This window comes from Corvus hawaiiensis, chromosome 19 (assembly GCF_020740725.1).
Source record: "Corvus hawaiiensis isolate bCorHaw1 chromosome 19, bCorHaw1.pri.cur, whole genome shotgun sequence".
Lineage (NCBI taxonomy): Eukaryota > Metazoa > Chordata > Aves > Passeriformes > Corvidae > Corvus > Corvus hawaiiensis.
The window spans coordinates 1186807-1199401 of NC_063231.1; the positions used below are offsets into that span (position 1 = coordinate 1186807).

The following is a 12595-nucleotide window of genomic DNA, read 5'->3' on the forward strand; positions in this document are numbered from 1 at the left end:
ACAATAACCGGGCACCGGGCTGACACCGGAGCCGCAGGGCCGGGGAAAGGCGGCGGGAGCCAGCGCGGCATCGCCACGGCACGGCCAGACGGCGGCACGGGGGATCGGGGCACTTTCGGGGGACCCAGGTGGTGGCAGAGCCCATCCCCGCCCGGCCCCAGGTGCCCCCAGCGGAGCGTGGCCGAGGCCGGGGGTCCCTGCGGCTGCGCCTGCTCCGGCCGGGGGGTCCCAGCAGGGCTGGGGGACGGCGCCTGCAGGGTTGGAGTGGGGACTGTCCCCTACTCCGCTGTCCCTCCCGTCCCCCACGCCCCCGTCCTGTCCTGTCCTCGCCGAGGGGCCGGGCCCTCATCTCTGGCATGAGTTTCAGGCGGTCTCAGCCCCGAAGGGACCCCACGCCCCGGGGGTTGGCTCTGGGGGGGGGGGGGGTTGGGGGTGTCCGTGACCCCGATCCACAGCTGCAGGAGGGATTTGGGGCCACAGGACAGATGGAGGCCAAGGGCCCCAAAGCAGGATAAAAGGTTTACACTAATCAAAATGCCTGGCTAATTGGAAAAGGCGCTTAGGGGCTGGCCGGGAGGCGGCGCGGCTGGAGGTGACCCGCTGCTGAATCAGAGGGGCCGGTAACCTTAACCCGCCGGGATCGGAACGGATACGCCGGCCCGGATCGAGTTCCCACCCAAGTTTTCCACCCGCGGCTCCGCCACAGCCGGACGGGGCCGCGGCGAGGGACGGTGGCGTGGCCGGGGGCTGCCGCGGTGCCCCCTCGCCCGGGCGCCCCCGGTGCCCATCGCAACCCGGCCGGTCTCTAATCCCACCTGCGGCTAATCGAACGGGTCGCAGCCCCCCGGGCCCCCGTCCCGCTCCGTGGGTCCGGGGCAGCGCAGCCGCCCCCGCCGCGGGCGCTCCGTCCGGCCCCGCCGCGACGCCCGGGCTCGGCAGCGCCGGGGAGCCCCCGCCGGCCCCCGGGGGCCGCCCCGCCTCGGCGGAAGATGCCAACGAATGGCATCCACCAGGTGCTGAAGATCCAGTTCGGGTTGATCAACTGCGAGAGCCGGTACCTGACGGCGGAGAGCTTCGGCTACAAGGTGAACGCCTCGGCGCCCAGCCTCAAGCGCAAGCAGATCTGGACGCTGGAGCAGGATGAAGCCGACAGCTCCATCGTCTTCCTCAAGAGCCACCTGGGCCGGTACCTGGGCGCCGACAAGGACGGGAAGGTGCGCTGCGAGGCGGAGCAGCCGGGCCGGGACGAAGGCTTCAGCATCATCACTCAGTCGGACGGGCGCTGGGCGCTGCAGTCGGCCCCGCACCGGCGCTTCTTCGGGGGCCGCGAGGACCGGCTGTCCTGCTTCGCCCCCAGCGTGACGGAGGGCGAGCTCTGGACCGTGCACCTGGCCATGCACCCCCAGGCCAACCTGCTGAGCGTCAGCCGCCGCCGCTACGCCCACCTGAGCGCCCACGAGGACGAGATCGCCACCGACAGCAACCTGCCCTGGGGGGTGGACGCGCTCATCACCCTCTGCTTCCAGGACAAGAAGTACAGCCTGCGCACGGCCGACGAGCGCTACCTGCGCTGCGATGGCACCTTGGTGCCCGAGCCCGGCGCCGGCACCGGCTACACCCTCGAGTTCAAGGCCGGCAAGTTGGCGTTCAAGGACTGCGACGGGAAATACCTGGCGCCCACCGGACCCACCGGCACCCTCAAATCCGGCCGCAGCTCCAAGCCGGGCAAAGATGAACTCTTTGACCTGGAGGAGAGTCACCCCCAGGTGGTGTTCACGGCGGCCAACGGCAGATACGTCTCCATCCGGCAGGGTAAGAGCTCCCCACACCCCCCTACCCGCTCCCTGCCCACCCAGGGACCCCCACACCGGGGGAGACCCCACAGTAACAACCCCAGAGCACTGTGCCTGCCTGGGGGGAACCCTACAGCCACATCCTGGGGACATGGGGGACCCCAGCCTGGCTGCTGGAGAGGGACATGGGAGGGTCCTGTCTGCCTGGGGGGGGGCTGGGGTCAGTGAGGATGGAGTGGGAGCAGCTGTGGGGTGGGAAGGGCTGCGGGGGGAATGCGTGGGTGTGTGTACACACGTGTGTGCACGTGCAGGGCTGTGTGTGAACACGTGTGTGCACTGGCAGGCTGTGGGAGTGCACAGGTGTGCACACACACACGCGCACAGGTGTGCAAGGCTTCGTGCAGCGTCCACAGCCTCACACGTTTGCCTGTGCACACTGCACACGATGCCCTGTGCACACGATGCCCTGTGCACACACGTGTGTAGAGCCACTGGACGGTAGGACAGGTGAACAGAGGCCCTCGAGACCTCCATGGGCTCTTTGAGTCCCAAGGGACCCTGCTCGCCCCCAGGTGCCCCCTGGGGACGGTGCCACCCCCGTGCCAAGCAGCTTAGTGCCGGGTGACGGGGGGGACCAGCTATAAATAGGGGGTTTGTGACCAGATGGACACAGTGGTGACAAGCTGATTAAGCAGCCCAATTAGCACAATTGTTCGCAGGAGGATTTGGGGGGGAAGGGGGAGGGTGGCCGTGGGGCAGCAGTGGTGATGGTTGGGGTGGGACAATGGCTGGAATGGGATTGGTCCTGATGGTCAGAGCAGGATCGCTGCCAATGGCCAGAGCGGGATCAGTGACCATGGACGGAGTGGGATTGGTGACAATAGCCAACAGAGTGGAACCGATACCCATGGCTGCAATAGGATGGGTGCCAATGGCTGTACTGGGACAGTGACAATGGCTGGACTGGGATTGGTCCTGATGGCCTGAGTGGGACTGGTGACAGCAGCTGGAATGTGATCAGTGCCCGTGGCTGGATTGGGATTGCTGACAATGGCCAGAGCGGGGTCACTGATGATGACTGGAGTGGGACTAGCGCCAACTAGTGCCAAAGTGGGATCGGTGACCATGGCCAGACTGAGAGTGGTTCCCAGGCCCAGGACAGGACCAGTGCAGGGAGTCAGAGAGGAACCAGTGCCAGTGTCTGGAGCAGGACCAGCACCAACATCCACTCTCCCCCCAGGTGTGAATGTCTCGGCAAACCAGGACGAGGAGCTGAACCACGAGACCTTCCAGATGCAGATCGACCGCGACACCAACAAGTGCAGCCTCCACACCAACACTGGCAACTACTGGACCCTGGTGGCCCATGGGGGCATCCAGGCCGTGGCCACCGAAATGTGAGTGTGGGGTGCAGTGTGGGCTGGAGAGACGGTCTGGGGGGACACACGCACCTCCAACTCACGCTGTCCCTCTGCCACCAGCGCTGCCAACACCATGTTCGACATCGAATGGCGCGGGCGGCGCGTGGCCCTGCGCGCCAGCAACGGCCGCTACGTCTGCACCAAGAGGAACGGGCAGCTGGCGGCCGTCAGTGAGGCCGTGGGTAAGTGCTGGGGGGGCAGGGGGGACGGGGGGTCCCTGGGGTGCTGAGGGCCGCGTGCTGCGCAGGGGAGGACGAGGAGTTCACTCTGAAGCTGATCAACCGCCCGATGCTGGTGCTGCGAGGGGAGCACGGCTTCGTCTGCTACCACCGGGGCTCCAACCTGCTCGACTCCAACCGCTCCGTCTACGACGTCTTCCACATCACCTTCAGCGACGGCGCCTACCAGATCCAAGGTGGGTGGCGGGCTATGGGGGGGTGGCCCTGGGGGTCTGTCCAGCCTGCACTGACAGCCCCCCCCGGGGCTCCCCGCAGGCCAGGGGGGCAAGTACTGGTACGTGGCGAGCAGCGGGTCGGTGTGCAGCGACGGGGACCTCTCCGAGGATTTCTTCTTCGAGTTCCGGGAGCGGGGCCGCGTGGCCATCAAAGGGAAGAACGGGCGGTACCTGCGCGGGGACCCCGCGGGGACACTGCGCGCCGACAGCGAGTCCGTGCTGCGGGCCACGCTGTGGGAGTACTGACCCCCGGAGCCCCCACCACGGCCACTCCTGCCCACGGGCACCAGCCTGTCCCTGGCAAAGGGGGGTGGTGGCAGCGGTGACACCGTTTGTGGCAGCTGTGCCCCCATGACTCATGGCATTAAAGTCACCTGGATCACACCGGGGCAGCGCTGCATCCTCCTTCTCATCGAGATCCAGCACTGTTTCCCTCCCAGGAGCGCCAGACCCCATGGAAAGGGCTGATCCGGGGACAGTGGGATGCAGGGACCCCCAGGGGTGCCACATGGGATGGGGGTGGTCAGCAAAGCAAAGCCACTGCAGGCAGGACCCCGAGGGGGTTGGGGAGCCGGTGGCCCCCCTGCCACGCTGGGGGAGCAGGGGAGTGGCAGTGGAACCCCCCACCCCGGGAGCTGCCAGGACCCGCCGGGAGGATGGAAAGGAACAGAGCCAGGCACGGGGTGAGCAACAGGATCGTTTTCATGGCAGACGACAGAGTTACAGACAGTGGAGAGGTGCGGGAGGGGCCGGGGCCGGACCACGCCGCACCAGCACGGAGATACGAGATCATTTATAGAAACAACGGGGGAGCGGAGACCCCCTCCCCTGCCCAGCAGAAAACGGGGCTCCCCCGGGCACAGCACCCTGTTTGTCCTGATCCTGAAGGCGGCTCGGGGGGCTCAGCCCGCGGCCGGCCCGGCTCGGCACGGCCACTACACTACCACGGATCCACAAGACAGCGCGGCCCCGGGGGGCTGCCCCGGCCTGGCCGGGCTGGGGGGCGGCGGGGCAGGGCTGGGCCAGCCCAGGAGCCCCCGCTCCGCCACCGGAGCCCCGAGACCCCCCGGTGCTGCCGACAACACGACCACGAAACACGCACAGACACACCCCCCGCCCAGACCGCCGCCGGCCCCACGCCTGCTCCGGGGGGTGGGGTGGGGGGCTCTCCCGCGGGCCCCGCCCCGGCCGGCGGGGTTTGGGGCGGGCTGGTCGCCCCCCGCTCACAGCAGGACCAGGCTGGGGTTCCGCAGCTGCCGGTAGATGTCCAGGAGCTTCTCGGCCGTGGCAGAGCCCTCAGCCCCCTCCTCACCCAGGGGCGGCTGGTCCCGGAGGGTCTGCGCCTCCTTCAGCAGCATCTGCGGGAGGGGGCCGGGGGGTGAGGCACGGGGGGGTGGCGGGGGTCCCACGGTGTGCTCCCCACGGGGAGGGATCGGGGGGCTCACCTCGTGGTTGGCTTGGATCTGACGCAGGTACTGCATGCGGAGGTCGGGGGGTCCTGAGCCCTGTGCCGCCTGCTCCAGCACCAGTGCCTGGGGGAGGGGAGGGAGGGTGCTGGGGGAGCTGGCAGCACCCAGCCCCAGCAGCCCCCAAATCCTGGGAGCCCCAACCCTGGGAACCTCCAATCTGAGGGAGTCTGAGCCCTGGGGAGTCCCAGCCACGGCGAACCCCCTGAGCCCTGGGGAGCCCCAATCTCAGGGCAACCCAAGCCCCAAACCTGGGATCCCCAGATCTGGGGACCCCCAGCTCCAGTGGTGCTGGTCTGTCACACCATGGTGCCACAGAAATGCCCCCCACTGCACCCCGGGCTCCATTCCGGGGGGTTTGGGGTCACTTTGGGATTCCCCCTGCCCCCGGGGGGTACCTGTATGCGCCGGATGATGGCGTGGTGTGTCTTGCTCATGTGGGCCAGGGACGGGCTCTCCATCAGGATCTCCACAGCCTGGATGGGACCCGCTGGGCTCACGTCATCCACGGTCACCTGGACAGCGAGAGCAGTGTCACTGCCACCCTCACTGGGCAGCAGGGGGCCAGAACCCCTCCCCACGGGCACCGGGCTCCCCAGAAGGCTCCACACACCCCCAAACCCTCCTGCCCCTCCCAGGAGCAGTTGCTCCCAGCCCGGTGCCACCAGATGAGCCCTGTCAGGATTGAATCCGGCAGAATTAACACTGTCACTCATCATCCCACGGACATCTGAGCTCTCAGGTGCAAATCCACCTGCATCAGGTACCTGGGGGCCCCTCAGGTGGAGAGCTGGGCAGAAATCCCCGTTTTCCCTGTGACTTTAGAGAGGAATTTTGTATGGGGTAGATTTACAACCTAAATCCAAGTACGTTTTCCCCTCGTTTTTTAGAGCCAGAGAAACGGGAATATCTGGAGAGGGAGGGAAATGACCACAGCCTTTGGGAAGCCCAGGGCTGGCAGAATGGACCGGGAATGCCGCCTGTCCAGCCAAGCACTTGAACCCCAGCCCCACAGGAGGGGGTCAGAACAGCACAGCCATGCATCCACTCGTCTCCCTGGCTCCAGGAAGGAGCTGGCTTTGTGGGACACGGAGCTTCCCTGCAGGCTGACCCATTCCTTGGCTCAGGGCTAACCCATTCCTTGCCTCTCGGACGAGCAGCTGGACGTGGCCACCATCGGGCGCCATGCCACGTGCCGATGCCACCTCCGTGCCGCTCAGTGCCTCAGCCCCGGGGTTCTCAGCCAGCAGCCAGCGCAGGGTGGCACAGCAAAGTGGGACATCTGGGGACCAAAGGACAAAGCAGAGATGTGACACTGCTGACAGCGCGTGCCCGAGGCAGCCCCTGAGGGGTGGCACGGGCTGGACCCCTCCCCGCTGGGACACGCTGAGCTCAGTCACGTTGTGCCAATGTTGTGGTGGGGGCAGTGGGGTCACACAGCCCAAGGGAGGGGCTGTGACAGTGCCAATCTGCCAGCGCCCCTGCCCCAGGAGACTCCCCGGTGCTCCTGGGATGCTCCTCTCCAGGGACCCACCTGTTTCCGACGTTTTGAGAGCATTTTTCAGCAGCTCTGAGGACACCCGGATGGACGCTGCCGAGGGGGGCAGGTTCTCCTCTCCTGGGGTTTTCCCCTCCTCGGGTTCAGTCTGTTCCCGGGACACTTTGAGGAAGGTCTCCACAGGGTCTGAGGGGGCAGGGGGGGCATCGGGCCCGGGGGGGCTGCTCCCGAAATGGAGGCACTGGAGCATGTCAATGGTGCATTGGCTGAGGGGCAGGCAGATCCCCTCTCTGTCCGGGGACAGCAGGGGCGAGTCGTCGGGCAGGAAGTCATCCAGGTCCTCGGAGGAGTCGGAGCCGCTGCCCAAAATATCCCGTAAACTGTAGTAGAGGGCACAGGAGATGGTCAGAGGCAGGTCCAGCTTGGTGTCCGCAGTGGGGCCGAGGGGCAGCGTCAGCTCCCGCTTGTTCCCAGGGAGCAGCTGGTCAATGGGGAACGTGAAGGTGGTGGCCGAATCCACAGATTCCTCCTCTAAGGCACAGGGGCTGGCCAGGAGCTGGACACAGAGGGTCCAGCCCTCCTCCAGGCTGTACTCGCTGCAGTTTTCCAGCAAGCAGGAGATGGTGACGGTGTCCTGGAGCAGGAGGCAGCTCCAGTTGGCAGTGACGGTGCAGGCGATGGGCTTGTGGCCCTCGTGGCTGGAGAGCAGCGCCGCGCTCACGTTCATCACCTGGTTCAGGCTGGCCAGGGCTCGGTTCCTCTGGTCCACGGCCTTCTTCAGGAAGGACACTCTGCAAGGACAACGTGACAGGGATGAAACAGCGGGAGGGACGCCGGGATGGCGCTGTGCTGCCCAGCTGAGCTGCTCCTGGCATGATTTCACCACAGGAAACCCCCAGCTTCTCTGCCATGGCAGCCACAGATCCACGTCCCCATCAGAGCTGACCCTGTGGAGCGGCTCCGGACAGCCAGACCTCAGGAATCCCCCTGTGGATGGAGGGGGGGCTCGGCTACAGCCCCTCCCCACACACAGCCAGCCATGGAGGATGGAGGCATGTGCCTGCCCTGCCTGTTACTGCTGGCTTGGCACGCGTGGCAGGCGCCTGGCACCCTGCCTGTGCCACCTTCTGCTGCCATGGCTGCCGCTGCCAGCCCGCCCACAGCGCTGGGGGTGGCTGTGCCATGGGAGGGGGCTGCCCTCAAACACTGCTTTTATATTATCGAGGGTGGGGGGGCTTCCCAGCCACAAAAGGTAAATGCTGGAGCAATTTCCCAAGAGAAAAGCTTGAGGAGAGATGGGGGTGTTCGGCCTGGAGAAAAGAAGGCTCCAGGGAGACATTAGGGCCCCTTCCAGTGCCTAAAGGGGCTCCGAGGGAGCTGGAGAGGTACTTTGGAGAAGGGCCTGGAGTGAAGGATAAAGAGGAATGGCTTCTCACTGACAGAGAAAAGGGCTAGATAGGATATTGGGAAGGAATTCTTCCCTGTGAGGGTGGTGAGGCCTTGGCACAGGGTGCCCAGAGAAGCTGTGGCTGCCCCATCCCTGGAAGTGTCCAAGGCCAGGTTGGACAGGTTTGGAAAGTGGAAGGTGTGGGTGGAATGGGATGAGCTTTAAGGTCTCTCTTACCCAAACCATTCTGGGATTCCATAATTAAGTACTGGCAAGGACCTGCACAACCCCCAGCTCGGTGCCACCTTTACCTCTCTGAGGTGTCCCCTATCCCCGACAGCAGCTCCTTGATCCTCCGGCCGATCTCAGCAGGGGTCAGCTCCACGTCCGGCTCCTCGGGGCTGCACAGGCCACAGGACACGAGGCGGCCCTTGGCCGACAGGGCCAACAGCTCCGACTCCCCTGCGGGCACAGACGAGGCAGGTAAGGGGCCAGGAAGGGAGCAGGGGCTTCCTGGATGGCTGAGGTGGATGAGACAGGGAGCAGGATGGCACTGCCTCCCCAAGGCAGTGGGATATGATGGAGGCAGACATGGATCACCACAGCACCCCCTACTCACACGCAGACCCCCAAGAAGGGACCCCACCCTGTGCCTGCCCAGCCACAGCCAGCAGCACCCAGCTGCCACACAGGGGTCCTGCTGGTGACACACGCAGCGCTGCAGGCAGCCAGTCCAGAGGCACACTGAACACCCCCTTTTCGGAGGGAGCCTTACTGGCTCGGGGCTGTCCCAGGCTGTCCCGTGCGGGGAGCCCACGGCTGTGAGGGCCAGCCCCTTCCTGCAATACCGAGCTGAGGGACTGGGAATGGGCAGGGAAGAGCAGGAACCACAATGGGCAGGAATGACTTATAGAACCAAGAGGAGCCAACAAGGATGAAAGATGGAGCCCCACCCAGCCCACATGGAGCTGCAGAGGGAGGAGAGGCGGGATCCCACCCCACTGCCCCCAGTACCTTCCGAGGCCCGAGAGGACAAGGAAAGAGCCACGACACTACAGATACTCAGGCTGGCAGGGGACAGCACGGGGGGCAGCACGCCGGTGCCATTCTCTGTGTCCTCGGGGTCCGAGGAGTCGCCCGCCCAGTCCAGGTCGACGGCGGAGATGTCCGAGTGGGTGCTGTAGTACATGCGGGAGCCGCTGCCGCAGGCCGCGCACAGGATGGGCCCCCGCAGGTAATATTCCCTGAGCTCCGGCACCGTGGCCTCCTCCTGCTGATCCGCCTTCACGGCCACCATCTTCCCGTAGTGGCCCACGGCCACCACGCAGTCACAGCCGGGCTCGCCTGCGGGCGGCTCGTCCTCGGCGTCGTCGGCCGCGCGCCGCTCCGTGCGCAGCGCCCCGATGAACACGATGGGCTCCTCCAGGTGGTGCAGGATCTTCACGGGCGGGGCCGGGTTGGACACATCGCGGCAGCCGTCGGCGGCGGCGGGCGAGGAGCTGAGGGCTTTGAGGGGCACGGAGCAGAGCTGCCCGTCCGGGAAGCCGCACAGGATCATGGGCGACTCCAGCATGGCCACGTCGATGCCGAAGAGGAGGCTGAACAGGGGCTCCTCCAGCACGAAGCCCCCAGAGCACCACAGCCCCTGGGTGCCGGGCGCGGCCGCGCAGCACAGCACGGGCAGGAAGCAGGAGGGCGGCGCGTCCCCCGCGTCCCCCGGCGCGGTCCCGGGGCAGAACTCCACCTGGCTGACCTGCCGGTACGGGGGCCCGTCCTGCTCCGGGCGCGGCAGCTCGTGCAGCCGCATCCACCACTTGCCCTCGTCCTGGGCCAGCGTGATGACGAAGGTGCTGAGCAGGGTGAACATGCTCAGGCTGGCGTCGGGGAAGATGCAGGCGTCCGCTTCCACCGGGAAGACGCCGGAAGGGCCGTTGCTTTCTTGGCCGTCGCCGTCCGTCTGCTCCATTAACCTTTGGGAAAACAGGGAAGAGCTGTGAGCCAAGCCGTGGGGAGAAGCCAGCGTGTCCCTTGGCCGCCTCTTTGCCTGGCCCTGGGAAATGAACTCCTGCAGGAGAGCTTTTAGCACCGGGAGACATGGATCCAGAGCCTCATGCTTCCCATGGCAGGAAGGGCAGCCCTGGGAGCTCAGGGACAGGGGGCCACCCCTGGCTCACCTGCTCTGCTGCTCCAGGGACACGCAGTAGATCCCGCTGTGGGCGCACAGGATGTAGAGCTGCCGGGGCTGGGGCAGCAGCTCCACGTGCCACACCTGGTCGGGGCAGCGGAACACGGCCTGGGAGTGGGGACAGAACCAAATGTCACCTCCCACGGCACCCGGAGGGGTGGCAGAGACAAGTCGGCTCCCTGCAGAGGGGGATCCAAAGCGATTTCTAGGGATAAATGGATCCCTGGGCAGCACCCAGCTGGGTGTTCCCGGGTGGGGGCTGGGAGAGGGGCTGTGGCAGCCTGTCATTCCCGCTCCCTGAGGGGAAGGAAAACAGGGAGCAGGGTACGTGCTCTACTTTGCCGAGCGGGAGCGCAGTGTGGGAGGCAGATCCCGCTCTTACAGCGGTGGATTTCTTAGAAATGATAATCAGAACAAATTAACAAAGGCAGCAGCGTGTCAGTCAGGGTGCTGTGACAGCGGGGACAGCGACCAGGCCTGGGGGAAGAGAAGCCCCTGTGCTAGGGGGAACGAGCCCGTGGAGTCTGATCCAATGTGTGTCCCACAGGATTGGGAGAGGGGCCAGCTGGCAGCACCCCGAAACCCCAAAGCAAGGGGTGCTGCTTGTAGGGTTTGTCTGTTGGATCCTGATGGAGGAAATCCAGCCACAGGGAGTGGGGACATGACTGGGGCGTGTCCCCACTGTGTCACGGGACACTGTCCCCATGGGATGGGGGACACAGGGTGAACCCCCACCCCGCCAAGCCCCTCACCTTGAGCACTTTGCCCTCCTGGTCGTACACATAGACGAACTCGGTGCCATTGGAGAGGTAGATCTCGTTCTCGTGGCACAGCACCCGCGGCTTGCCTGCCACCAGCCCCCCCACCGGGCAGCAGAATCCGGCCAGGTAATCCACCCTGTGCCCCACCTGTGCCATGGTGCCGGCCTGGGCACGTGGGGAGGGGGCGGGGGGACACCGAGGGTGTGAGGGGGCTGGGCCCGGACCCCCGAGCTGTGGCAGTGTGTGGTGACACAGCCCTGCAGACCCCCGCGCCCCTGTCGGAGCCCCCCAGCCCCCCACAGCACGTGTCCGGACCCCCAGTCCTCCGGGCCCTGAGCCCCACAGCCCCTTCCCCTCCGAGTGGGACACGCAGGCCCAGCCGCACAAACAGCCCCTTCCCAAGCACCAACCTCAGCCCCCCCATTCCCACCTCCACAGCCCCCAGACTCCCCCACATCACAGTCCTTGTACCCCAGACTCTCCAGAGCTATCCCAGAGCCCCCCACATCACAGGCCTTGTACCCCAAGCCCCCAAGGCCCTGCCCCACAGCCCCCCACACGCCTGACTGAGACCCCCACACCCCCCCAAGCCCAGCTCCACTGGCAGCCCACCACCCCAGTCGCCCGCCCTGCCCAGCCCACAGCTCCCGACCCAAGCCCCCGTCCCTCGCCCCCCCATCCCGCCCCCCCAAATCCCTCCCGGAGGGGCCGCGGGTACCGGGCGGGGGGCGCGGGCGGCTCCGCTTTACGGCTGCGCGGCGGCCGCCGCAATGGGCGGGGGGGAGTTTACGACAGGCCGTAAAGCGGCGACGGGCGGGGGGCGGCTCCCGGGGGTCGGTACCGGGGAGGGGAGGAACCCCCGCCCCGTCAGTGACCCCTCCCCTCCGCTCCCCATCCCGGCACGCGGGGAGAAAGGAGCGAGGCGGGGCTGGCGGCAGCGGCTTTATTGAGAGAGAGAAAGGGGCCGGGTGGGACCCCCCGGGGGGGCAGAGACCACCACCCCGCGAGCTGACCCTGACCCACGGAGATGGACCCCCGCCCCCCAAAAATCCCCCAAGTGATGGCCCTGAGCCCCTCCAGCTTGAGACCCCCCCCAAGTGACATCCCTACGCCCCCCAGCCTGTCTGAGCCCCCCTAGGTGGTCTCCCCCCGCTCTTTCTGACACCTCCCCAAGTGATGCCTGCGCCGCCCTCAGTCCGAGCCCCCCAGGCGCTGCCCCTGTCTCTCCCCCCCGCCTGGCTCAGCCCCGGCCGCCGCCCCCGCCCCGGTGCCGGGCGAGGGTCGCTCACTGCGGGGTCCCGGGGACCCTGCGGGGGCTCTGGAGGACCCCTCCCCGGCGCGGCGGGGCTGCAGCACTCCGAGCCCGGCTCAGCTGCTCCACGGAGGCTTCGAGGTGGGCGAAGCGATCCGAGAGCCGGCCCAGCTGCTCCTTCAGGGCGCGGAAATCCCGGTACAGCTCGTCCAGGGCTCCCGACAGCGCCGGGATCCTGCGGGCGCAGCGGCGTGAGGGCAGGGACCCCCAAATCCCATCCCCCCTCCCCCCCCCCAGGGACCCCCACATTCCCCCAAGGGACCCCCGGCCCCTCACCTGCCGTAGTCGGGCAGCACGGTCTGGTGGTCCGACAGCAGC

The 12595-nt window shown here is 66.8% G+C and overlaps 2 protein-coding genes across 3 annotated transcripts; one reads left to right on the plus strand and one right to left on the minus strand.

Annotated features, from left to right (window-relative positions):
* Positions 1-557: 557 nt before the first annotated feature.
* FSCN2 (fascin actin-bundling protein 2, retinal) lies at positions 558-4052 on the plus strand. Its single transcript, XM_048323880.1, has 5 exons — positions 558-1812; positions 3034-3190; positions 3275-3396; positions 3462-3629; positions 3709-4052. Exons 1-5 carry the CDS (start codon positions 990-992, stop codon positions 3912-3914), a joined length of 1476 nt encoding a protein of 491 aa, XP_048179837.1. The 5' UTR covers positions 558-989; the 3' UTR covers positions 3915-4052.
* A 300-nt stretch (positions 4053-4352) lies between these two features.
* On the minus strand, positions 4353-11787 carry FAAP100 (FA core complex associated protein 100). 2 transcript variants are annotated; one of them, XM_048323879.1, is made up of 10 exons: positions 11684-11787; positions 10957-11130; positions 10194-10312; positions 9034-9989; positions 8331-8481; positions 6669-7423; positions 6280-6416; positions 5533-5649; positions 5114-5200; positions 4353-5026 (listed from the first exon to the last, which is right to left on the minus strand). In XM_048323879.1, exons 2-10 carry the CDS (start codon positions 11119-11121, stop codon positions 4892-4894), a joined length of 2622 nt encoding a protein of 873 aa, XP_048179836.1. In that variant the 5' UTR covers positions 11122-11130; positions 11684-11787; the 3' UTR covers positions 4353-4891. The 2 variants fall into 2 exon arrangements, with proteins under 2 accessions (XP_048179836.1, XP_048179835.1); XM_048323878.1 differs by lacking the exon at positions 11684-11787 and having other exon boundaries at positions 10957-11254.
* Positions 11788-12595: the final 808 nt, after the last annotated feature.

Coding starts and splice junctions, on each gene's coding strand:
- FSCN2 (XM_048323880.1), top strand. CDS start 990: ATGCCAACGAATGGCATCCACCAGGTGCTGAAGATCCAGTTCGGGTTG. Junction 1,813..3,033: donor ATACGTCTCCATCCGGCAGG/GTAAGAGCTCCC, acceptor CTCTCCCCCCAG/GTGTGAATGTCTCGGCAAAC. Junction 3,191..3,274: donor CAGGCCGTGGCCACCGAAAT/GTGAGTGTGGGG, acceptor CTCTGCCACCAG/CGCTGCCAACACCATGTTCG.
- FAAP100 (XM_048323879.1), bottom strand. CDS start 11,121: ATGGCACAGGTGGGGCACAGGGTGGATTACCTGGCCGGATTCTGCTGC. Junction 10,313..10,956: donor AGGAGGGCAAAGTGCTCAAG/GTGAGGGGCTTG, acceptor CCCCACTCCCAG/GCCGTGTTCCGCTGCCCCGA. Junction 6,417..6,668: donor TCTCAAAACGTCGGAAACAG/GTGGGTCCCTGG, acceptor TTTGGTCCCCAG/ATGTCCCACTTTGCTGTGCC.